The sequence below is a fragment of the Entelurus aequoreus genome, linkage group LG02 (genome assembly GCF_033978785.1).
Source record: "Entelurus aequoreus isolate RoL-2023_Sb linkage group LG02, RoL_Eaeq_v1.1, whole genome shotgun sequence".
In the NCBI taxonomy this organism is placed as follows: Eukaryota; Metazoa; Chordata; class Actinopteri; order Syngnathiformes; family Syngnathidae; genus Entelurus; species Entelurus aequoreus.
In genome coordinates this window covers 30,630,273-30,655,617 of record NC_084732.1, presented here as the reverse complement: position 1 = coordinate 30,655,617, position 25,345 = coordinate 30,630,273, and the positions used below count along the sequence as shown (strand labels likewise).

Genomic DNA, 25,345 nt, shown 5'->3' with positions numbered 1-25,345 from the left:
AAAATATCAACCTCCCCTCAAAGTGATATGATATAAAAATATAAATGTAAGTGTATTATTTCATAACTCTGTAAAGCAGTGACGTGCAGTCAGTGGAGGCAGGTGAGGTGGGGCCTCACGTGCCATCATGGAAAGAAAAAAAATGTAAAAAGAAAAAATAATTAAATTGTTATATGTATCCAGTGATTATACTATAACGTTATTTTCCATTTAACTTCACCAGTTTTAGATTATTTTTATTCAAAATCGCTGAATTTTCACATTTGCCGTTCAAATACTGAGAGGAGATGGTGCGGTGATCAGCAGCCAGTTGAGGCACGTCACTGCGTTGTGCCTCAACATGGATTGCGCAATGACTCTGCTAACTGCTGGCCTGCTGTGCAGTGAGACCGTATTGCTATATGAACTATATTATACATTTCCATAGTTTAGTTAGCTGAGGTATATAATGTACAGTGTGTTTTGTCAACAACTGTATGTGTGTAACGTATTTCTTGTGCTGAGCAATCATAAAACTGCTGCGAAGACGCACTGGCTGAGGCTCGCAGTAATCCCGCCTCCTGGTGGTAGAGAATGCACCCCCGTCGTAGAATGCACCCCCTGACGGGAGTGTTATATCAACTAAAGCCCACACTTAAATTTTCCACGTGCAAGATTGAATCTATTTAAAAAAGTTATTCAATAAGAAGCCAAAAAGTGCTAAAACAATAATGTTCGTGTTGGAGGAGTTGTGAATGACTGCAGGGCCACAACATTAGGTACACCTGCAGACTGCAGCACGGATTTCATATTTCATTCATTCACAACTCCTCCAACACGAACATTATTGTTTTTGCACTTTTTGGCTTCTTATTAAATAAATTTTTTAAATAGATTCAATCTTGCACGTGGAAAGTTCAAGTGTGGGCTTTAGTTGATATAACACTCCCGTCAGGGGGTGCATTCTACGGCGGGGGTGCATTAATCCAGCACAACAGCGGCGCATGGACTTCATTTATAAGTAAAGGTAAGACCATAATAATGTTTTTTTAATTAAATGTGCTTTTTTGTGTGCTACAGTTTGTATGTGTAAAGTTAAGTTAAAGTACCAATGATTGTCACACACACACTAGGTGTAATGAAATTAGTCCTCTGCATTTGACCCACCCCCTTGCTCACCCCCTGGGAGGTGAGGTGAGCAGTGGGCAGCAGCGGTGCCGCGCCCGGGAATCATTTTTGGTGATTTAACCCCCAATTCCAACCCTTGATGCTGAGTGCCAAGCAGGGAAGAATGCTGGTATGAGCTTTTAAACATAACCCGTTAACTGCTGCCAATCAAATGGTGAATAAGTTCCTTTTTAGGGTTCATATGTTTGTAAATCTGACTGTGATGAAGTCAGTGCCTCACCAGCCATGAACCTCACTGCACGTCACTGCTGTAAAGTAATAATTTATGATCAGAAGGTAAAGCGTCAGTCACTGTGCTGTGCAGACATAGCACCTCCTGACCACTAGGGGTAGTGTAGCATCCGCTGCAGGTGCTTCACGTGCACTTCCGGTACATAGGGATTTACGTAGAAGGGCAGCCTTGTTTTGCGACATCCGCAAATTGAGAGGGAACATGGGGGATAATCTTGGCCCCGACGTGTCTTTACAGGATACCAAGGCCGCTTACATTTTGAGCAATGTGGCGGAGGTCGTCGAGCGAGTTCTTACCTTCGTACCGACCAAATCTCTTCTCCAAATTGCCAGGTAACGAGAACGTGTGCATGCTAGCTCGCAAACTTGACGGGTGTTAATTCACAAGCTGTTTATGGACGTGAACGCGATTATAATATAACTGCAGTGGGTGGAAGCCACCAACAGATGCCCATTTTAGCGGTTTTATGTATTATTTTTAAATAATGTAGCTGTTCAAGATACTCACCAAGTTGCTGGAAACATTTAGCCAAATACTGCTAACACCGGCTGTGTGGTTTACCATGAATTGATTAACGTGGACCCCGACTTAAACAAGTTGAAAAACTTATTCGGGTGTTACCATTTAGTGGTCAATTGTACGGAATATGCATTGTACTGTGCAATCTACTAATAAAAGTTTCAATCAATCAATCAATGGTTGTGTTGTTACCTGCAGTGTGTGCAGGCTGTGGAGCAACTGTGCCCGCAGGGTGCTCAGGACTCAGCAGCAGTTGGCCTGGGTGTCAGCCTGTGGACCCTCCGATAGGCACGGACATGTTCTCTGCAAGGTCCTGGCCGAGGAAGTGGAGGTAAACTTGCTACTTGCACACTCACCACATCCATGTATCTCCTTTTAGGCTTAGTCTATATGTAGGCATGTATGTACAATTAATTGATTTACATGAACCAGCATTTTCAGACAGGGTCTTCTTGTAAAGACGATTCCAGTGATAGGAGTATCATTTTCCTATTAAAGGCGAATCAGTGCGGCGTCTTCAGTAATGCGGACGCTGTATCTATCCGTTGTGGTGAGGAAGGAGCTGAGCCGGAAGGCAAAGCTCTCAATTTACCGGTCGATCTATGTTCCTATCCTCACCTATGGTCATGAGCTTTGGGTCATGACAGAAAGGACATTATCACGGGTACAAGCAGCCGAAATTAGTTTCCTCCGACGGGTGGCGGGCCTCTCCCTTAGAGATAGGGTGAGAAGCTCTGTCATCCGGGAGGAGCTCAAAGTAAAGCTGTCGCTCCTCCACATCGAGAGGAGCCAGATGAGGTGGTTTGGGCATCTGGTCAGGATGCCACCCGAACACCTCCCTAAGGAGGTGTTTAGGGCACGACCGACCGGTAGGAGGCCACGGGGAAGACCCAGGACACGTTGGGAAGACTATGTCTCCCGGCTGGCCTGGGAACGCCTCGGGATCCCCCGGGAGGAGCTGGACGAAGTGGCTGGGGAGAAGGAAGTCTGGGCTTCCCTGCTTAGGCTGCTGCCCCTGCGACCCGACCTTGGATAAGCAGAAAAAGATGGATAGATGGATGGATGGATGGATGGATGGATAGATATTACAGGGGAACTTTTTAAAAATGTTGTCTGACCGGAACATATTTTTGTTTTTATGCAATTTAACTTGTAAATAAACCCTGGTAAAGTCAGCTAGCAATAGAGTCAACGGGAGTCACACTATTCTGCCTATAAGGCGCTTTAAAAAACATCCAAAAATGAACGTTTTTACGTCCGTCGCGGCCATTTGTTTTTCGTTTGGAATAAAAAATAAATTTTCCCCATTTTTTGGTTTGATAATAAAAAAACGGGAAACCGATCGTTATCCATTATCCGTTATCTGAATGTGTTTATGTGTTTGAAAATCGAAAATGGGAATTAAAACAAGTGTAAACATTTTTGGTTTACAAGGCTCAATGTTTGGACATATAGATAGATTGCACAAGCGCAGTGTCTTTTTTTTAGTATCCTTGTCTGTAACTATGTTTACACTGCAGGTTAAAAAGGCCCAAATTAGAGTTTTTTTTTTTTATCTAATTTTTTTTCCAGCTGACTGTTTACACTGCAATTAAAATGTGAACTTTATCAGACTTCAGTATAAACGCACACAGGCCTCAATGTGACCCCAATGTAAGTGAAAACAAAGGAAGTTGACCGGATTTTGTAAATGAACAAGGAAGTCTCTACTTCTACTACTACAAAAGCCAGCTGCACTCGGGTGGAAGGCAGTCTGCTGGATAAGTCGCCACCTCATAAACTGTCACCCAGAAAATATATTTGAAGCTAAACGTCAGTTTGTGAGGTATTTACATCAGGGTTATTCAACTACATAATGAAGAGGGCCGCAGTTTCAAGAGCCAATGGGCTCAGGGCCTTGACATCGAAATGGAAATTTTTCGTCAGAAAGTGCCTCTGCAGGTTATATTCCTTTGAGACTGCGTGTACTTAATTGCAAAGTAAAGGGTTGAATGAGTAGTCTTCTTCTACTCACCCCGCTGGTGTGCCTCGTTGTTGCCCCTGCAGGTTGGCCGAAGTACTGCATACATGGTAAATTCTAGTTTGAATAGTTTCATCAAGCCTATTTGGATGATGTCTGGTGGGCCAAATGAAAAGCTTTGGCGGGCCGGTTGTGCCCTGCGGGCCGCCAATTTAATTGGACTGATTTACTTTTTTAAAAGTTAAATTGTTCGTTTACTTTTCTGAGTAACAACATTTTCCAAACAGATATACACATGTCCACTGTAGAGGACACTCCTTCTCATAAAATAAAAGTTGAAAGACACTAAAGTGAAAATGTATCTTTTACACTGGATGTTTACATTGCACTTTAAACCCACTTCACTGCAAGATTTTTTAAATATTTGCTTGAAACAGTGGATGTTCTTGCACAATTCTTTGCACTTAAAAATACATGTTTGTAGTAATAAATATGAATAGAACATTTTAGCATTATGTTTGTGTTCAACTACTTGTTTATTCTCCGCCGAAAAAATACTTCAGTCACTGAAACAGGATGTTGTGATGACGTATCGACTTCCGCTGGCGAGCTGCGTCTTTCCCCGCGCACACGAATAACGTATCTCGCCCAAAGAGGACGCAGAAGTCACATTAATATCGCATTCAGGTCTGTCGCATTTCTGTTTATATTGAAGTCACATTTAAAATAATAAGATTCCAATCGGATTCGGACTATCTCCTGATGTGACTTGAGTCTGATCGGAAAATATCAAATTTGAACCACTTTGGAGCTTTCAGGCTGGCAAAAAATATCCGATATTCTTCTGTGTCACTTTATGGCAAAAAAAAATAGATTTGATGTGCAGTGTAAACGGGGCCCATGAGTGACCTGGAACAACAGAACAAGATGAAGAACAGTGTCGTCAAAACAAGTTTGTTGGGGTCAAGAGTTGCCTTCTGTTTTTTAATGTTCAGAGACATGAAACGTGACACATTTTATTGGTTCTCTATTGACCAATCAAACCAGTACGTGTACGTCTCTCTTCGGTTGTTGTTACGGGTCACTCACAGACAAGGATATTGAATAGAGACACTGTGCATGTGTTCTTTTACTGTTTCAATGTCTACTCTGTTTTTTATTTGTGTTCGACTTTCTCTTCTGCTCTTACTGAATAGCATCATCTTAGTTTTACTAAGATTCAAGCATAGTCTGTTTTTTCAAACCATCTCTTTAATTTGTTTAATTCTTCTGTTATTTGTATTAGCTTCTATGTGTTCTCTTCTGAACAAAATGCAGATGTTGTGTTGAGGGCTTCATTGTTTACCTGGCACAAGACTCTGTAGTTGGTGGATCTGCAGTGTTGACGGCAAACCTTCACTTCCCAACCTTGTATTCTTTCCGGGTTGTGGGAAAAGCGATGTAAAAGCTTTATGCATTTTATTGTGGGTGGAGCAGCCCAATGCTGCACAACAGGACATTTTTACACTACAAAAAACTAAGAAAGTGTCGCAGACACACAGCATCAGCTCAAAGCTAGTAGCAGTCATGGTGCCCCATAGTCATGCGAGTGCCTTTGTTTACCTTTAATTGAGGAGATCACCTAAAACCGGGTTGACCATACTCTCTCTATGTACGACTTTGTCACTAGTGGGACGCGGGTTCCATAGTGGTATGCCAAAGAATTACTTGATTTAATTATAGTGTTTATTTTCCCATATTCAAATGCAGTGTTAGTGTTGTAATGTTACGGTGGCCAGAATATTGACGGCGTGGCGAAGTTGGTAGAGTGGCCGTGCTAGAAATCGAAGGGTTGCTGGTTACTGGGGTTCAATCCCCACCTTCTACCATCCTAGTCACGTCTGTTGTGTCCTTGGGCAAGACACTTCACCCTTGCTCCTGATGGCTGCTGGTTAGCGCCTTGCATGGCAGCTCCCGCCATCAGTGTGTGAGTTTGTGTGTGAATGGGTGAATGTGGAAATACTGTCAAAGCGCTTTGAGTACATTGAAGGTAGAAAAGCGCTATACAAGTATAACCCATTTATTTATTTTATCATTTAATATTGTTAAATAAAACCTCTGCCTTGTTTTTAATGAATATTTAGGCCTACTACTGAACTGTATATTAATGTTGGTCATTGTGGTGGTACTTGGAGAGACAAGTTTTTTTGGAGGTGGTACTTGGTGAAAAAAGTTTAAGAACCACTCTTACGTCATTAGTATTGGTGTGAATGGTGATGAAAACAACACAAACACAGTTGAACTGTGAAAACAGCGGTCCGTTCGCCACTCACTATGGCGTAATTAGCAATTAGTAAACGCTCTGGGAGACCACAGCGGCGATCCATCCCGCGGTGAATACTTTGCCAATAAGTCCGTCCGTTATCTCCCAGACTTATTGGGAAATATGCATTTCTACATAATGACTAATTTAAACTAACTCGACCCATTATAAAGTTTGTTTTTGTTTTCTGATATTTGCAGAAAGTATTTCTCCTGCCCAAAACAGTTATTGCAATGGTGGATTGTGAGGCCCGCAATGAAGACGTGCACTGCTACAGACGGAATCGAGGTTTGTATTACATATGTCATATACCAGGAATATTTACCTAAATTATTTTGGAGGCCAGGTGCCAGACTCCCCCTTTATTGTTAGTGTATTATTATTACACGACTACTATTAGTCTTATTTTTTATATTCCTGAGAACCAGTGTCCTCTACAGTAGACATTTAATTTTGATCCATTTATTCATTTGTAACTGCTGAAAAGGAGAGGATTTAAATGGGTGCCTTGAACGCCTCAGTTATGATTTGTGATTTATATTGTAAATCACAGAGTTCTATGTTTGCTAGCGAGGTTAAAATATCTATGCAACGATTTGCCAATGTGTTTACAGTGGCCCAACTTCCTCTATAAAACAGGAGCACTCTAATAGTGTTTTTAGGAATTTGCTGAAAAAAAGTTTATCTCCCAAGTTTTGAACTGAACCTGATGGTTTCAATCCTGGGACAATTTTGTGCCCCGGGGTTGCTAGTTGAATAGCCCTGGCATAAACTGTACTGTATTAAATTAAATACAGCACACCTGCTGCATGATAAACATACCTCCATATGTGTTAGGTTTAAAGTTGTGCCAATGCTATAAAATACTTATACATTGAAATTAATCTTGAAAACATTCACTGGCAACATTTGGTACACCATAGTACTTGAATTATCAATACGGCCCATAATGGGATATGCTGTATTTGCTTATTTACTCAAAGGCGTGAACACATCCAGTGGGCTACATCTTGGTCATCCAGGACTGTGCATTTCTAGCATCATTCATTTGATTGCATTGAAAAAACATTGCTTAATTTTGTAATATTATTATTTTTATAATAATAATTAATTTGATCTATATAGTGCTTTTAAAAGGTACTTAACGAAACTTAAACGTAACCAAAACAAAACATGACCACTATCATAAAAGCATATACAGTATAATAAAATAATAAAACAACCAGTTTAAATCAACATAAAAATGGGCAAAATGAAGGGGAACATTGTATTATGCGATGATTTGTCAAGTATTAAAAGCAGTTTTGAAAGGGTGGGTTTTTAACAGGGTTTTTTGAATGCGGGGTTTGACATGAGTGGATGGAATGGGGTAGAAAGTTCCAGAGGGTGGGGGCAGCGATGGAGAAGGCACGGTCCCCCTAGGTTCGGTGTTGGGTTCTATGAGTAGGGGATAGCAGGTGGTTGTTAGTAGAACGTAGGTTTATAACAGGAATGTGAGGCGGACAGAGAGGTACAAGGGGGCTATGTTGTGAAGGGCTTTATGGGTCAGGAGAAGGATTTTGAACTAGATGTGCTGTGGGAGAGGTAGCCAGTGAAGTTCTTGGAGGATAGGGGTGATGTGCTCCTAGCGATGGAAAAGAGTGAGGTGTGCAACAGAGGTTTGGATGAGTTTAAGTTTATGGAATACTTTGGAAGATTAACCATAAAGGATGCTGTTGCAGTAATCCGGTATGGAGGTGACGAATGCATGAATAAGAGTTTCAGCGGTTGAAAAGGAGAAAATGAAGACAGGCAAATTTCCTGAGGTGAAGGTTGGCTGTTTTATTGACGTTTGACATGAGTTTCAAATGAAACGTTAATGTCCAAGATAAGACCAAGGTACTGGATGTGTGTGGAGGGGGACAGGATGAGGCTGTTTAAGAATATGGTAAAATATTTGACAGAATTGGTGAGGTATTTTGGACCAATAATTAGGAAAAATTAGTGTAGAAATTCCAGGAATTTGAGGCCGATTTGTTGTTGGCATTGTCAATGTAAAAATTGTCGATAACACACACTGCCCATAAAGCCACTTAAAGAGTAAAATGCATGGAGATATTGCACAGAGTTGGATCAGGAAGTTGGAGAAGTCAGAAAGGAAGAAATAATTCATTTTTGGTGGGCGCTAGATGACAGCAGTGACCAAGGGCGTGGGGCCAGAGAGTTTGCAGGCAGGTGTTCACATGATGAGACGGGAGAGGGTGGAGGTGACAAAAGTGAATGTCCGCTTTGTGAATTACAGCAATGCCACCGCCCCACCATTCCAGAAGGGGTTTTCTGATGTACAGTATGTGTATCCGGTGCGTGTGGTCTGATTGAGTGAGGAGTAGTCTAATTTTTTATGCCAGGTTTCAGTTAGACAGAGGAACTTCAGGTTATTGTCAGTGATGAATTTATGTAGGATGGAAGATTTGTTGTTCAGGGAGCGGGTGTGAACTAATGCAAAATGGAGTTTGTGGTGCTTGCTGACTGGTTGTGAGGAGTGGTAAATAGTGCACAGATATGCCATGTGACTTCTGGTTTGAGCATGATGGAATAGAGTATGGGTACAAAGGGACCAGAAGAAGTGAATGGGCTGAGGGGATGCAGAGGGTTGCTGTGGTACTGGGTTGGGGGTTTACAGTGCAGCGGTAAAAATGTAGGTGTCACTAGTCAATCAGCTGACGTTTGCACACTGTATTGTATGTTTGATTTTATGATATGTGAGCCAAGCTTGTTTGGGTGAAGTCCATCACTGTTAAAAAAAAAAAAAAAAAGATTAAATTACAATTATCAATAAAAGTGACCAAAAAGGTCCTGTAGGTGGTCTGGAGCCAAGTGTGGAGGATAAGGATTATGCTAAAATTATCAGGTGCACGATTGAGGGTGGGAAGGGGGCCATTCAGTGCTTTTTAACGAGTTGAAGAGGAATTTGAAATGAGATTTTGTAATTTTGGATTGTGAATTTCGTGTCATTTGAGCCAGTGTGGATGATTATCCTCTTGATTGTTGATGGGAGGGATGGGATGAGGTTTTTGAGCTTGTTTGTCAAGCACAGTGGCACCAGGATAACAGTGGGTGATTGCATTTGAAAGTGGAATATTTCTGGTAATTGAATTACTGATGATTAGTGTAGTTGGGTTGAAAAGGGGATTTGGTGCGGGTGGATGATGCTCTACAATGGTGGGAGGTACGTTGCTTTCCGTGGTTTCAGGATGGTAAGAACTTTCGAAGCTTCGCCAAAGAACAGCCTCTTTCAGCAGACAACGGCGAGTTGAGGAGAAAGGCTTGCCTGCAGCTGGGCGTAGACATCATCGCCAAGAACTACATGTTTATTTGTCAGTGGTTGGCGAGGTGTTGAAGCAAGCGCGAGCAGGTGCTCGTTTGTTCGTTGCTGTTTCGGCTGAAGTTGAGTAGAGCACAGAGGAGCCTCGCCCTGACCAGAGAGTGGCTCCGTCGTTCGAACATCACCGCAAATCTCCCTGGTAGTTTGTCTTTGGCCTACTGTCCAGGGGTAGCCAGGGGTCGTCAGGTTCTGCCAATGGCTCGTCTGGCTCAGGAGTCCCCGCAATGACGTAGCTGGTCTATGCGATTGTTTTGTCACGGTCAGTCGGTGAGACAGAGCAAGGCGAGACAATCCTTGAAGAGGATGGACTTGGTCGGATTAAGAAGACAGGAGCTGACAAAAGCAAGTTGCATAGCCTGGGTAGAAGAAACTTTGGAGAACTTAAGAACAATACTGTCTTTCTCCTCAAGATGAAACCCCAGGCTGGTGATGCTATCCTGCAGTTTCCTGTAGTTTTCTGTCACAGGAAGATGAGGTGAGTTGGGACATTTTCCAGTTGCGTATGGCAAATAGTCTTAGCTGGCGTTGAAAACAGGACACACAGGGAAAATGACTGGACTTGTTGATGTAGATTTACTCTAGGAATTGGTTGAGTGACAGGCTTTCAGCACAAATTAAGATATTACAGCAGATAAGGGGGAAACAGCTCTCTGACAGCTAGATAGCTGTTATATTTTAGCTAACATTGAACCCACGTGTCAATCAAACATTTCTGATTTCCATTCACCTATAATCCACATGTTCCAACAAATCCAGTAATGAGGAGTATTTCATTTGAGTTTAAAAAACAGGGTTCTGTAGGTTCTGTGGATGATACACTGACAGATTTTATTTTACAGATGGATTTTATTTCACTTAAAGATGTTATGTTAGGTTTACCTAGCCTCATCTGTGAGGGTTATTAATTTTCCCTCTACATCAAAGGATCAAACTATTTTGTTATCGTAGTGACTAAGTATTCTTCATCTTTCTCAAATTTTCTGCAGCAAAAAGGAGCCGTCACAGTCAAGACACAGTTGAGGACCTGTTCCCTCGAAATTGTGACGTCATGGGCATTGCTGCACCTGGCATCGTCTGTAAGAATGTTTTCTCTTATTCCCTCAATGTAAGATCATATGTTGTCAGTGGTAATTTATATGAAAAGTACTACTTATGTAGCTACATTCAAATCAAATCAAATCAACTTTATTTATAAAGCACATTTAAAATTTACCACAGGGGTAGCCAAAGTGCTGTACAATGGGCAGGTTAAAAATAATACGAGAACCAAGCAAACACAACACAACACAAACAGAACACGATAAAAAATAAATAAATAAAATATAAAAACATAAAAACAGGTTCACAGCAGGTGTATTATGGGGCGCCATTGCAGGATGGGTATCACTCAGTGTTAAAAGCCATGGAATAAAAGTATGTTTTTAAGAGAGATTTAAAAACAAGAAGAGAGGAGGCTTGTCTAACACTAAGAGGTAGGTCGTTCCAGAGCTTGGGAGCAGCAGCGGCGAAAGCTCTGTCACCTCTAAGCTTCAGCCTTGTGTCCGGGACCGTCAGTAGCAGCTGATCGGCTGATCTTAGGGATCGGGTGGGGCAGTAAGGCTGAAGGAGGTCGGAGAGATATGTTGGCGCGAGGTTGTTTAGACATTTAAAAACAAATAAAAGGAGTTTAAAATTGATTCTGTAACGCACAGGGAGCCAGTGAAGGGACGCTAATATAGGGGTGATGTGCTCACGTCTGTGGGTCTGTGTTAGCAGACGAGCAGCAGAGTTCTGCACGAGCTGCAGGCGGGCGAGGGAGGCCTGGCTAATGCCTACATACAGGGCATTGCAGTAGTCTAAACGAGTCGAGATAAAGGCGTGGATTAATTTCTCGAGATCATGTCCTGATAGAAGCGGTTTCACTTTCGCTATTTGGCGTAATTGATAAAAGCTTTTTTGTACGACGCTGCTGATTTGTTTTTCGAATTTAAAATCTGAGTCGAACTTTACCCCCAGGTTTGTGACACAGTCGCTGAGATACGGGGTCAGAGTGCCGAGGTCAACGTTGAGGGATGGGGAGCGACTTGGACCGAACAACATAAATTCTGTTTTGTCTTCATTTAGGCTCAGGAAGTTAGCTGAAAGCCAGGCTTTGCTGTCGTGCAGGCAGTCAATAAGACATTGAACCATGTTATTTTGTGCCATGGGAAAATAAATCTGGCAATCATCGGCATAAAAATGAAATGCAATATCGTACTTCCTAAAAATAGAACCAAGGGGGAGAAGGTAAAGCGCAAATAAGATTGGGGCAAGGATTGAGCCCTGGGGAACCCCATGTGGTAAAGGAGCTGTGGAAGACATAAAACTGTCTATTTTTACACAAAAACTCCTGTCAGTTAGGTACGACCGGAACCAGTTGAGGGCGGTGCCCTTAATGCCCACACAGTTCTCAAGACGAGTGATTAAGGTGGCGTGGTTGACGGTGTCGAAAGCAGCAGACAGATCTAAAAGCACCAGGACAACATATTTACCAGAATCAGTTGACAGGAGGATATCGTTAAAAACTTTTAAAAGCGCTGACTCTGTGCTGTGGAGGGCTTTAAAACCGGACTGGAACAACTCAGTGATACCATTATCCTCTAAGAAGGGCAACAATTGACTGTAGACAACCTTCTCTAATATTTTAGAAATGTATGGAAGATTAGAGATAGGTCTAAGGTTAGAGAGGATAGAGGGGTCGAGGCTTGGTTTTTTTAAGTAGAGGTCGCACCACTGCATGTTTAAACTCTACTGGAACTATTCCAGAAGAGAGGCTACTATTGATAATGTTAAGGACACTTGATCTAATAGTAGCACGTACCTCCTTAAACAGGCGAGGTGGGAGGGAGTCTGCGGGAGAACCAGAGGGCTTCATATGACTAACTGTGTCATTTAAAACAGAAAAGGACACCGGCTCAAACTGATGGAAAACAGAAGAGAAATTCAGTGGAACAGAAGGGTCATATGAAGGCTGAGATAAACTGGCTCTAGTTGACACAATTTTGTCAGTGAAAAAATTGAGACAATTTTCACAGAATTCAAAAGAAGCATCAAAACCAACAGATTTGGGAGCATCAATGACCGTGTTAATAGTTTTAAACAGAACTCTGGGGTTGTTATAGTTAGAAGATATAATCTGAGATAGATATATATTCATCTCTGCCTTTACAGTCATCTGAAAGGAAAACAGGCTTTCTTTACAAATGGCAAAGGACACATGCAGCCTGTCTTTTTTCCATTTTCTCTCTGCCATTCTACACTTGCGCCTGGCAGCCCGAGTGACTTCATTCAACCAGGGCTGAGGCGTGGCTTTAGATCGGCGGCACTTGAAAGGAGCGATCGTGTCCAGTGTTTGTAAACAAATAGAGTTGAACCCAGAAACCAACTCTTCAGTATTCAAACATACAGAGGCTGCAGAATTATCCTCACAAAGAGTCGAAAAAATTGAGGAGAACAGAGCAGGAGACGAAGAATTAAACATGCGAGAGCGTTGAGGAGGAGCGCACAATTTAACCGGACACTGAGTGGGAATATCAAACAGGATCGGCATATGATCAGAGAACACAGCGTCGCAAATGTCCAAATTAAAAACACACAAACCATACGAGAGCACTAAATCGAGTGTATGCCCGCGTTCATGTGTGGAACCACACACAGATTGTACGAAGTTAAAAGAGTCAATTACATTCAGGAAGCTCCTGGAAAGCGACTCGTCTGGACAGCAGGTGTGAATATTAAAATCACCCACAATAAGGACACGGTCATATTTGGGCAGGATTTCAGCCAGAAATTCAGAAAAGTCAGTTATAAAGTCTTTGTGGTACTTGGGTGGTCAGTAGACGACGGCACACAGGACGACATCAGAAAGACCCAGTTCAAACATGCACAGTTCGAAGCTTGAAAAGGAGGATTGCACGCGGATCTGACGGCATTTAAAGTCATTTTTAAAAACGACTGCTAATCCTCCTCCTTTTCGGCCGGACGACCGCGGAGAATTAAAGTAGGAACACTCCGGAGGCAGAAGTTCATTAAGAGGGGCGGACTCACCGGCTCTCAGCCATGTTTCCGTCACAGAGAGGAAGTCCAGTCCGCGGGAAGTGAAGAAATCCTTCAGGATAAAAGTTTTGTTTGTCACATTGTTACATTGAAAGACAAACTGTACTAACAGCTTTCAACTGAAATGGAACTTGTTCTTTTCTGAATTTGACAACTATGGCAAAACTGAAGGAAGCAAATAAAGCAGGGACAGTCACTTGTTGCTAGTTCGGAAGAGTTTTTTAGGCACTGCAAGTTGTGCACTCATACAGTTTAGATGTAACTGGTGCATGTTTCCTTGGTAATCCCGAGCTGTGGCCTTGCTGCCCTAAACAGCAGTGAAGGACATAAATTCCGATGTGGAATAGATGCCTTCCAGGCAACTTGAGAAGAGGAATCGGCCGCTTTCCAGCAGACAGCTCGGCATTAATCCATGCTGCCGGTGTCGAGTCAGAATGGAGGGCTGGCACCTCCCTCCCCTGATCGATGGCCTCGTCTGCGTCGCCCCCGCTCACCATTTCTCTACATAATCACAACCCTGCGGAGAAGTGACTCTCCATCAGACAGGCTCTCCTTTGCGGGGATGATGGCCTGTCAGGCTGCCGTCGTCGATCAGGCCTAATGGTGGCCCCGGCTGTTTTGCCATAACACTCATTTGGGTGATATTGCAGCTGAGGGGGTGGGGTCACCACAGGGTCGTCGTGGGCGGCTCTAATTCAATTGAAGGAAATCTGTGATTGGATTATGTATGGCAATGTATGAAGGCTAGGCTGACATGTAATAGGTTTCCTTATAGCCTAGAGTACAAGTTATTTATGCATGTTGGTTATGGACTGCAGGGTATTGAAAAATGCCTCGTCCAGAGAGTCCAGGCCGGGAGAGAAATGAGACACCCCTGTGTGAAATGTTTTCTGTAATGTACGATTTATTCTGCACGTCAGCAAAAAATTGAGTGAAATGAGGCACGTCTGTCACATACACTCAAGACACTTCATTAGGTACACTTGTACAGTCCAATATCTTACACAGCGCCAACATTTGTGATAGAAAAAAAGGTAAAAATATAATCTATTCGTGGCTACACCAGACAGGCACTTTTTCATATCACATACAGTGCCCCGAAAAAGTATATGCCCCCTTCTCAAATACTTATTTTTTAATATATTAACCACATAAATGTTTAAACCAGCCAACAAATTTAAATGTTAGACAAAGATAACCAAAGTAAACACAAAATGCAGTTGTAAAATGATTATTTAATGTTCTAAGGGAGCAAAGCTATCCAAACCTACCTGGTCCTATGTGGGAAACATTTTTTACGAAAACCTGAGTTTATTTCACTGACTACACCCAATCCTGATTACCTCCAGACCGGTTCAATCAACAATGACCTACATAGAACTTGTCTGACAAAATTCAGTTGGCCAATAGATCTCAAAAAGCTACAACAAAATACGATGATGCAATCAAGAAAATAATTAACATCTATCAGTCTGGAAAGGGTTATAAAACCATTTTTTAAAGCTTTAGAACTCCAGCGAATCACGGTGTGAGCCATCAACCACAAAAGGAGAAAACATGGAACAATAGTAAACCTTCCTAGAAGTAGCTGGTTTACAAAAATTACCCAAGAGCACAGCAACGTCTCATCCAAGAGGTCACAAAGGAACCCAGAAAAACATCCAAAAAACTACAGGCCTCCTTTTCCTCAGTTAAGGTCAATTTTCATGACTCAACCCTGAGGAAGAGACCAAGTAAAAATGGCGTCCAGGTCAGAATTCCAACGCTAAAACCACTGCTGACCAAAAAAAAGAAAGACATGTCTTACTTTTGCAGAAAAAAAATCTGAATGATTCCCAAGACTTTTGGGAAACTATTCTATGTACTGACAAGATTAAAGTTTTACTTTTTGGAAGGTGTGTGTCTTGTTACATCTGGCCAAATGTAAGACTAATTACCAGTTATAAAAAATGCTTGATTTCAGTTGTTGCTGCTAAGGGTGGCCCAACCAGTCATTAGGATTAGGGAACAATTACTTTTGCCCACAGTGCTAGTTAGCTTTGAATAGTTTTTTTTCTTTAATAGTAAAAATTATTATTTTAAAACTGTTTTTTTTACACTGAACACAAATATAAACGCAACACTTTTGTTTTTGCTCCCTTTTTTCATGAGTTGAATTCAAAGATCTAAATCTTTTACTGTATACACAAAAGACCTATTCCTCTCAAATATTGTTCACAAATGTGTGTAAATATTTGTTCTTTAGCACTTCTTCTTTGCCAATATAGTCCATCCCACCTCACAGGTGTGGCATATCAAGATGCTGATTAAACAGCGTTATTATTATTATTGCACAGGTGTGCCTTAGGCTGCCCACAATAAAAGTCCACTCTGAAATGTGCGGTTTTATCACACAGCACAATGCTGCAGATGTCACAAATTTTGAGGGGGCAGGCAGTTGGCATGCTCATTGCAGGAATGTCCACCAGAACTGTTGCCCGTTAATTGAATGTGCATTTGTCTACCATAAGCTGTCTCCAAAAGCGTTTCAGAGAATTTGGCAGTACATCTAACCGGTAGTGATGGGTTGATGAGGCCTCATGAAGCGTTTCGACACATTGCAAAACTGTATTGATACTGTGTCGATACTGTGTCACTAAATACTGACATCTGCTGGACATTAAAAATCCCTACAGGCAACCTATGGACCGACTCAACTGACACTGATTTTATGACCTAGTATATACAATAATATAAACCAAGTCATTGTATTTCATTTAGGATTATTTCATATCTTCATTTAAATAAAAATATATTTTTATCTTTTTTAGATACAGTCAAATAATGTGAACATGTATCATGACTAGGATGGTAGAAGGTGGGGATTGAACCCCAGTAACCGATTGCTGGCACGGCCACGCTACCAACTTCGCCACGCCGTCATTCCTGTACCTTCTCTAGTAACAGTAGTGATGGGTCCTGCAACACAGATGCATAGGCGCATGCGTCGAGCTCATAGAGCGAAACCCTGTGTCGGTGCGCGTACCGCTTTTAGAAAGTCACGTGACCGATCATGAGCTGCTTTGGTCACGTGCCCGATACGCGAACTGTATCGCACTGACGCCTCCTCTGTGCCCTGTGAGCAACGTTCCCTCTGAGGTGCGCGCCTGCGCAATTGCGCAGTGCTCAAGCGTCCTCCGCGCACACCGTGCGGCGCACAGCCAATATATGCCGCGCACCAAATCAAACCCATCTGAATTCTAAACAAAATAAACACATTTATTCTGTGTAATTTTGAAATGCAACTTTGAGTGACAGTGACAACAAGCGGCCCTAATGGTGTTCGTCAACAACACGCATTGCGCCGCTTCATAATAAACACAGTTTGGCGCGCAGGCGTCAGTGCGATACAGTTCATGAGCGGTCACGTGACCAGAACAGCTCATGAGCGGTCACGTGACCAGAACAGCTCATGAGCGGTCACGTGACCAAAACAGCTCGTGTTCGGTCACGTGACTTTCTAAAAGCGATACGCGCACCGACACAGGGTATCGCTCTATGAGCTCGACGCATGCGCCGATACATCGGTGTTGCCGGACCCATCACTACTAACCGGCCTCGGAACCGCAGACCATGTGTAACCACACCAGTCCAGGACCTCTACATCCAGCAGGTGCACCTCCATGATTGTCTGGTACCAGCCACAGCTGCTGCAACAATTGGCTTGCATAACCAAATAATTTCTGCACAAACTGTGAGAAACAGTCTCAGGGAAGCTAATCTGCATGCTCGTTGTCCTCATCGGGGTCTCAACCGGACTGCAGTCTGTTGTAACCGACTTGAGTGGGCGAATGCTCACATTTGATGGCATCTGGTACGTTGGAGAGGTGTTCTCTTCACAGATGTATCCCGGTTCTCACTGTTCAGGGCAGATGGCAGACAGCGTGTGTGGGAAAGCGGTTTGCTGATGTGAATGTTGTAAATCTGGTGGCCCGTGATTATGGTATGGGCAGTGTATGTTATCGACAACGAACGCAAGTGCATTTTATTCATGGCGTTTTAAATGCACAGAACTACCGCGACAGGATCCTGAGAGCCATTGTTGTGCCAATCACTAAAGACCATCACCTCATGTTGCAGAATGACAATGCACGGCCCCATGTTGCAAGGATCTACACACAATTCCTGGAAGCTATAAATATCCCAACTCTTGCGTGGCCAGCATACACACTGGACATTGGGATGCTGTTGATCGGCGTATACGACAGTGTGTTCCAGTTCCTGACAATATCCAGCAATTTTGCACAGCCATTGAAGAGGAGTGGACCAACATTCCACAGACCACAATCATCAGCCTGACCAACCTTGTGCGAAGATGTGTTGCACTGCGTGAGGCAAATGGTAGTCACATCAGATACTGACCCCCACCCAAACCTCCAATAAAGCAAAACTGCACATTTCAGAGAGGCCTTTTATTGTGGGCAGCCTAAGGCGCACCTGCGCAATGATCATGCTGTTTAAAAAGCATCTTGATATGCCCCACCTGTGATGTGGGATGGATTATCTTGGCAAAGAAGAAGTGCTCACTAACAGATTTAGACAGTTTCGAGGGAGGCACTGGTTTTTTTAGACATTTTTAAATGTAAAGCACTTTGTGCAACATTTTATATTTATGAAAAGTACTATACAAGTAAAGTTAGATTTGATATGATAAACATACCAACTGTGTATGTGAGGCGGTGACGTTAGGTTTAGGGTGGGGTGTCCATTCATTCAGGAGTTTTGAACTAATAAGTAAGTAATATTAATGATCAAAATGCAGTCTGGTTATAGGAGAACTGTCTCTTATAGTTCCACCCTCTCACATAGCTCTTGAAATTAAACAAAATGATAGGAACGTATCGCATTGTTGATGAAGCTTGCTGAGCTGCAGTTCCTCTAATACTAGGCGCAAACTCTGAGAAACAATATGACATACTACTATACTTCTGCTTGTGTGCTTGTCAAAAACATACAATCTTTCTAATAGGTACATTTGAATGAAGTATTTTTGTGTAGAAGACCAATTTTTTTCAATTTACAATACCAGTCAAAAGTTGGAACACAACTCATTGTATAGCTTTAACAAGTGTTTCTAAACATTTGTGTGTTTGCAGTGACTCCCACTGGCTCGAGCTGCAGGCCTCCAGAAGAGCATCAAGAGGGGGAGGCCGGCTTTGCCCTAATGTTCCCCAGCATGGAGGGTGTCGACATCAAACCTTTTCACTTCTGTTTGAATACCTTCCTCCCAACTGATCTGAAAGAAGCAGGTGAGTGAACGCGTATTTTAAAAATTTTAATATTATACATGATTGTTTTATAATCAGTAAATTAGTTGTCACTGTCAAGTTTTTATGTATTACTCCTTGATTTAGTTTGAATTAAAACAAATGTAAATATTTTACAAGAGGATTTATGCTTTTATTCGCCATTATGTAATTATTAAATTTGGTGATGGGACTTTTGCCTGCAGGACTTGTAGACAACCCAGAGCTACGAGTGGTGCTTATCTTTTTCTATGAGACGTATCGATCCAGAGGGGTGCAATTCCTTAACCAAATACTGGTGCCTCTGGCCAAGAGCACAGCTCTGATCACGGGAGGACTGGTAGAAAAAGTCTTTGTTCCCACCAGATACTGGTAAGAAAGAACAACACCTGTCAGCTGAGTGTGCTATATCTTTATATTTCCTCATATAGTGGCGGAAGGTTTTTACTTTAACTGCAGAGAATATCAGGCCTCTATTTTGTGATACTGTAATTCCCGTATTATAAGACGCTACTTTTTTAATTTATGGATTTTTCCGGGTTCACAAGCTTTACATTTGTACAATAAATGTAGCTTTGTCACATCAGACCAATGAAATTGTCAAACGGGACACGGTGGACCAATTAAATTGTTCATATTAAATCAAACGTACTCGCACAATAATTCAGTCGGCCTTTTAGGATCTTATGCACTTACCCTCATCATGGAAATTCACATGACATAGCCCTAAAGTCGAATCGACCTGGCGATCGAAAAAGAAAACAGTCACCAGACAGAACGGAAATCCACTACCACACGAGATTACATTAAGGGACTTTTCCGGTAGACTACTGCATACTGAAATATGGACACTGCCGATACCAGATCTTTATGCTAAAATATCGATTCTCAAATAAAAATACAGATACTTTTGGTACTTTAGTTATTTCAGATGATGTACAGTATATCATATTTAGCTCATATTTAGGTGCGCTGTATAGGCCGGAAATCACTGCGAGAGAGTTGTCTCAAATTGTGGTTGTTTTTTCTCCCAAACAATTTTTTTGGCTAGAAAATAAAGTTGGACTTTATTTTGGACTTTATTTTGGACTTTATTTGGGACTTTATTTGGGACTTTTAGTTGGACGTTTTTCATTGAACAGCAACAAAATGCATTTTAATGCTCTATATTTTGTAATTATTGTAATATTAGGGACTTTTTTGTAAACTCAACTATACATTTCAGCTGCCAGTTGTATCAGTCAAAGGCAATTATTATTTTTGTAGGAATGTACGCATCTTTTTTTGAAGCATATACAGACAACCTCCTTCTTAAGACTGTCACTGATAACTCATTTATATCTATTGTTTTTTTTAATGTTGATTTAATTGTAGTTTGTGCACACCTGGGAGTAAAAAAGAGTCAAACAATGATTGATTTGACCATCTGTACCTGTAGATTTGTCCTAACCAAACATGACGTCACTGCTATGGTAGAGCTAACAAATCTATAAATCTGTGCAGCTTATGTCCTGAATAGTGTTTTGTTTACCTTTAACCAATACTTGCATCAAATCGGTACTTTAACAACAGTGCAGGTACTTCAACGGTGCGCAAACTACCGGTACTTGCATACATATATTTATTTAGAAAAAACAAACAAAACTATGCTTTTTTATTTTTTTATGTAATTTTGTGACATTCAAGTTCAACAACTAAGTGATAGAAATTGAATCATAGATAAGTAACACATTCAAATACAGGAAATAAAATCTACAACAAATGGTCATGATTATTGCAGCAATACAGAAAGTGCAAAAAACGACTTAGTAATTCAGTTTTTTTCCTAACATCCTAATGAGGGCTGTTGTTTGCAATAGAGCGTCAGACTCTGTGTGCTTCTGTCACAACACATTACTAACAAGAATGTTAGAGAAGAAGATGGCTGAATCTGCATTTTCTTTGCATCAGAATAAGGCACCGATGCCTACAAATTTATTCGGTATGGTTACTAGTAGTTGGCAGGTAAGGTTTCATTTGTCAAAGCGAACGTTTTTTTTTCCTTTCCTTGTGTTTGCAGGGATTTTTGTTCGGGCGGTGCAACGTTTTCCTCTTGAGTAGTGAAGTCTGGTGATCTTGGGGACAGTTTGCAACATACGCAGTAGGAGCACTCCATTTGTTTACTCTAAAACCAACCTACAGCACAGTATGGGTAATCTCGTCTCATTGGAGAGGTTTTAAAAAAAAATAAAAAATAATCGGTTATCTGAGCTTTTTATAATGTTATCGAATTATCGATGTGACGTCATGATTCCCAATATCAACCCGATAATTTTTGTGCACTCCTAGTTTTTTCCCCCCTCTGAGGGTCTCTGAGGTGTTGTGCCTATTTAATCAAAAAGAGGATTATAATTAGAGCAGAGGCCACTGTATGAGGACTTGCATGTTTCTGTGGATATCAATGCTAGGAATGTTATTGTTCTCCCTCCAATATTCCCACTTCCTTGTCACAACGTCTCTATAGCTGCAGCAAGGGAGGGTGCGGCGTGATGGGCCTTACTTTGAGCGGCCCCAAAGTGCAGGCAGCGTCTGTGCTCCTGGACCAGGACGTGGTCAGCCCCAAGACGGCCGAAGCTACAATCCGCAGGCTAAAGGCCGCTAAGATTCCGGAGAAGAATACACTGGGGTTCATGTTCGCCTGCGTGGGCAGAGGCCAGAATTACTACAACCAGAGCAATGTGGAGGCCGACGCCTTCCGAAAAGTGTTCCCCGACGTGCCGCTCTTCGGCCTGTTCGGCAACGGAGAAATCGGCTGCGACCGCATTGTTAAAAACGACTACAAGCTGTTTGAAACTGACTCAAACTCTCTGCAACACGAGTACACCACAGTCATGACGCTGGTCCATCTGGGTTGAAGCTGAAAACATTCAACATTATTCCTTTGCTTCATCAGAGGTAACCCTTCAGCCGCCTTTTTGAAGACATATGGTTCTATAGTCGATCTACACACATATTAACACAGTTAAACTAGGATTAATATCCATAATCTCTTTTAACATCCTATTATGATGTACTGTAGCTCTTTTGTAAAATATGTCTAAATGATGTGCAAACAGGCAGATTTTAGGTCACCATAGGGTTTTTGCTTTGCCCTCGGGTGACCCAAGCTTGGGAAATAGGCACTTTTCCTTCTGGTGTGATGAATGTGAGTTTTCTTCCGCAAAGTCAAGGCGGTCACTTTGGTACACTATATGGACATAGGTATTTAGACACCTGGCTAAAATATGCAGCTGTCGCTGTTCTGGGAAATTTGTTGAGAAGGTTCTGGAGTGTGTCCATTCACCCAGAAGATAATTTGTGAGGTCAGAGGTTTATGAGGTCAATCAAGGATACATTAATGGCCCTTGTTTTGTGCGACGGGAACAGATAGCTCTTCCGCAAACTGTTTCCACCAAGTTGCAAACCTTGAATTGTCCAAAAAAGGCTAAAAAATTCAGGGACCTGTCCTTGGTTAATTATGAAGAATATCTCCCCCTTACTTTGTCCAAAACCTATAAGCTAACTAACATCAAGTGCAGGAAAACTGCAAACTAAATGCAACTGAGTTAAATCTAAAATATAACATATTCTGTTCATGAATGCCCAATGGCTCAGGATTAAACCATTTTGCCCATGGGCCAAACATTGAGACATACAGTTAATATTGGTACTGGCCCAGTGTATCTACATAATTCTGTCGAGGAAAATAATAGACACAATACCTCCTAGCTTTTGGTGCATAGTTTTTAATGAAGCCTCTTCCTGTCTTGAAATACTTTCTAGCGATAAAGCTACAATTGACTTAATTATATAGGTTCCTTTGTCATGTTAACGTGATATTAGGTGCAACAATACCTGTCTTTTGTCATTTGCACTTTCCAATACTTTGCTTAAAAGTGATTATTTTTCCCTTGACAGATACTTCATTTTGTGCAATATGTTCAGATTCAATACAGCATTTGTTTAATATTAATTTTCATAATGCTGAGGTTTGATAGGCGGGTGAAAGATGTTTTTCTTGTAACCTTAATTTTTTTTAATCAAAACTAAGCATTGTTATATTTGTAAAGGCAGCTCAGGTCTTGAATCTCATGAGATCAGAGGTGTGCAAACTTACTGATAAATTGAAGGAAGTGGGACTCTTATGCTACTTTTTTCACCCTTTTAATAAGCGTGCTAAACCCAACCCTAAGTATAGTTGACAAAACAAATATATATTTCAGAAACTTAATTGTCACCAGATTTATTTTGCAAAAAACAAACAGTTAAAGTATTTTTTCTCACATGACAAAAAAACGTATTTTGTATGGCCTAAACAACATTTTTCTGTTCAGAAATGCAAGTAAATAATTGACATCTTAAGAAATAATAGTGTCCGTAAATATGCTAGTTTGTTTATAAAATGATAAATTACTGGGGTGAAAAATCATGCATATTTTTTATTTGGCATTAATACTGTATATTGTGGAGTTTTTTAAAAACCCGCCCAGATTCTGCTTATTCCCTCACTGTAGGAAGTAAAAATCAATACTTTTTTTGCCTTAAAAAGGTTTGGAAAATATTTTTCTTTATTTTTATTGATCAGCTACACCTCCCTTGAAGTCTTGTACCCCTTAAAAGGGTTGACCAGTACGGCTCGCAACTATTTTTTCTAACACTCAGAGGACAAAGGCTGACTTTTTTTTCCTTCACTAAATTGTTGCTATAATTTGGCCGTATTTTTTGTTGTTACTCTATTATGCATGTTTTTTCCTCAGAGGGTTTTTTTCATGTTAAATTAAAAAATTTCAATGCCCGAATTTCTTTCTACAGGTGTACAAACTGTCATTTATTCCTCAATACCCAAAAGCTAAAAAATACATAAGTCCATAATTTCAAAAAATGGCATAAAAACATTTTTTACTTTTTCAGCTCAAATCTCTCAATCAACTTATGACCTAAACAAAAATAGCAAACATTTTTGTTTTTTTAACCCTTTTGAAGGCCGTTTGATCAAAAGGTGCCACAGTCGGCATTGAGTATTACTTTGCAAAACAGTTTTACTATTTTACACCTGGCATCTGATCAAAGGGGTCAACATTAAACAAACAAAAATGGTCATCCTTTGCCACACATCACACATCACACTTCAAATATTGCAGCTTCACCACATTGCAGATCATTTTATTTTTTTTTATTTTTTATTTTTAAAGCATTTTCTGCAACAGTTTTGCCCTACATCAAGCATTTTCAAGCATAAAAATGTCAAAACAAACTATACATATTAATACATAATATTGGCTGCAAGATGAGCCCAAACCAATTAGAACACAGTGTTCAGTATCGTGGCCACTGATTGGCTCAGCCTCACACAGCATCACTATATTGGATTAAGAGTGTAAATGTGACTAAATTGGGTTATTTCATGTCTAGAGGGCTCTCATAATGTTGAATTTTTTTTTTTTAGATTGAACTCTAAACAGTTTTTTTATGCTCTAGCTAAGAAAATATCCATCCACCCATTTTCTACCGCTTGTCCCTTTCAGGGTCGCGGGGGGCTGCAGTGTATCCCAGCTGCAGTTGGGCGGAAGGTGGGGTACACATTTCTAATTGAAATGCATTTATTGCGGACATGTCCGGAACCGATTACAGCAAGAAATGATGGATCACTGTACACGTTTGATAGTTTTGTTTAAGACTGAAGGTTTATTGAGAAATTTGAGCAAAAAAAGTAAAAAAATATAACATGTTTTTGATGGCTTTTATGCCCTGTTTGGCTTTAAAGATAAATCAAATCAAATGGCCCTCTCGGTATGTTGTTAAATTCAAATTAATGAAAAATATTGGCACTACACTAAAATTATTTGTCAACTGTTTATTTGAGCATATTTTGATCCATACTGGATTGGTTTTAGTGTCTTCCATGTGCAACGTGGGCCTCCCACATCCTTAAATTTTTCACACCTCGCCTAAACTTTCTTCCTAATGTACTGATGTGACCTGCCTTCTTCAATGTTGTTACAATACGCTGCGGGCTTAAAAAAAAAAAAGTCTGCTGCAAATGTCCCCTGTGCCGCACTTTTGACACCATTGCAACAGAGTGTGCGGGTGTACCTAATGTTGTGTCCTTTTTAGACTTTGTGTAATTATTTTTGGTCTGGATGCACTTTTCTGCAGGATATGCCAAATCTGTTTCAAAATTGTCCCTAAAATAAATTAAGAGTAAAAAATAAGATGCTTGTATTTTTTTTTGCCAGTGTGAAGTGGACCTTGTGTAATTAAATGTGTTTTGTAGCAAGCTTGTTCCACTAACATCCTCAGCATCAGTGGGCGGGAACATCCTACTGATTGACGTGCTCGCTAACCATCGCCTGGACATTCCCGATGATTGACAGCCGCTTAAACCAATTGCTGTGCAGGAAATCTTTACTCCTATAGTACCCGT

At 41.1% G+C, this 25,345-nt stretch overlaps 1 protein-coding gene across 1 annotated transcript; it reads left to right on the top strand.

Moving 5' to 3' along the window:
- Window positions 1-1,531: 1,531 nt before the first annotated feature.
- fbxo22 (F-box protein 22) lies at window positions 1,532-25,113 on the top strand. Its single transcript, XM_062024992.1, has 8 exons — window positions 1,532-1,731; window positions 2,117-2,249; window positions 6,381-6,468; window positions 10,531-10,620; window positions 18,754-18,906; window positions 19,110-19,275; window positions 21,407-21,837; window positions 24,447-25,113. Exons 1-7 carry the CDS (start codon window positions 1,601-1,603, stop codon window positions 21,795-21,797), a joined length of 1,152 nt encoding a protein of 383 aa, XP_061880976.1. The 5' UTR covers window positions 1,532-1,600; the 3' UTR covers window positions 21,798-21,837; window positions 24,447-25,113.
- Window positions 25,114-25,345: the final 232 nt, after the last annotated feature.

Excerpts from the sequence above, each read along its gene's own strand:
- fbxo22 (XM_062024992.1), top strand. The coding sequence starts at position 1,601 with ATGGGGGATAATCTTGGCCCCGACGTGTCTTTACAGGATACCAAGGCC. Across the intron at positions 1,732-2,116 it reads TCTCTTCTCCAAATTGCCAG|TGTGTGCAGGCTGTGGAGCA; the intron begins GTAACGAGAACG and ends TGTTACCTGCAG. Across the intron at positions 6,469-10,530 it reads CTGCTACAGACGGAATCGAG|CAAAAAGGAGCCGTCACAGT; the intron begins GTTTGTATTACA and ends AATTTTCTGCAG.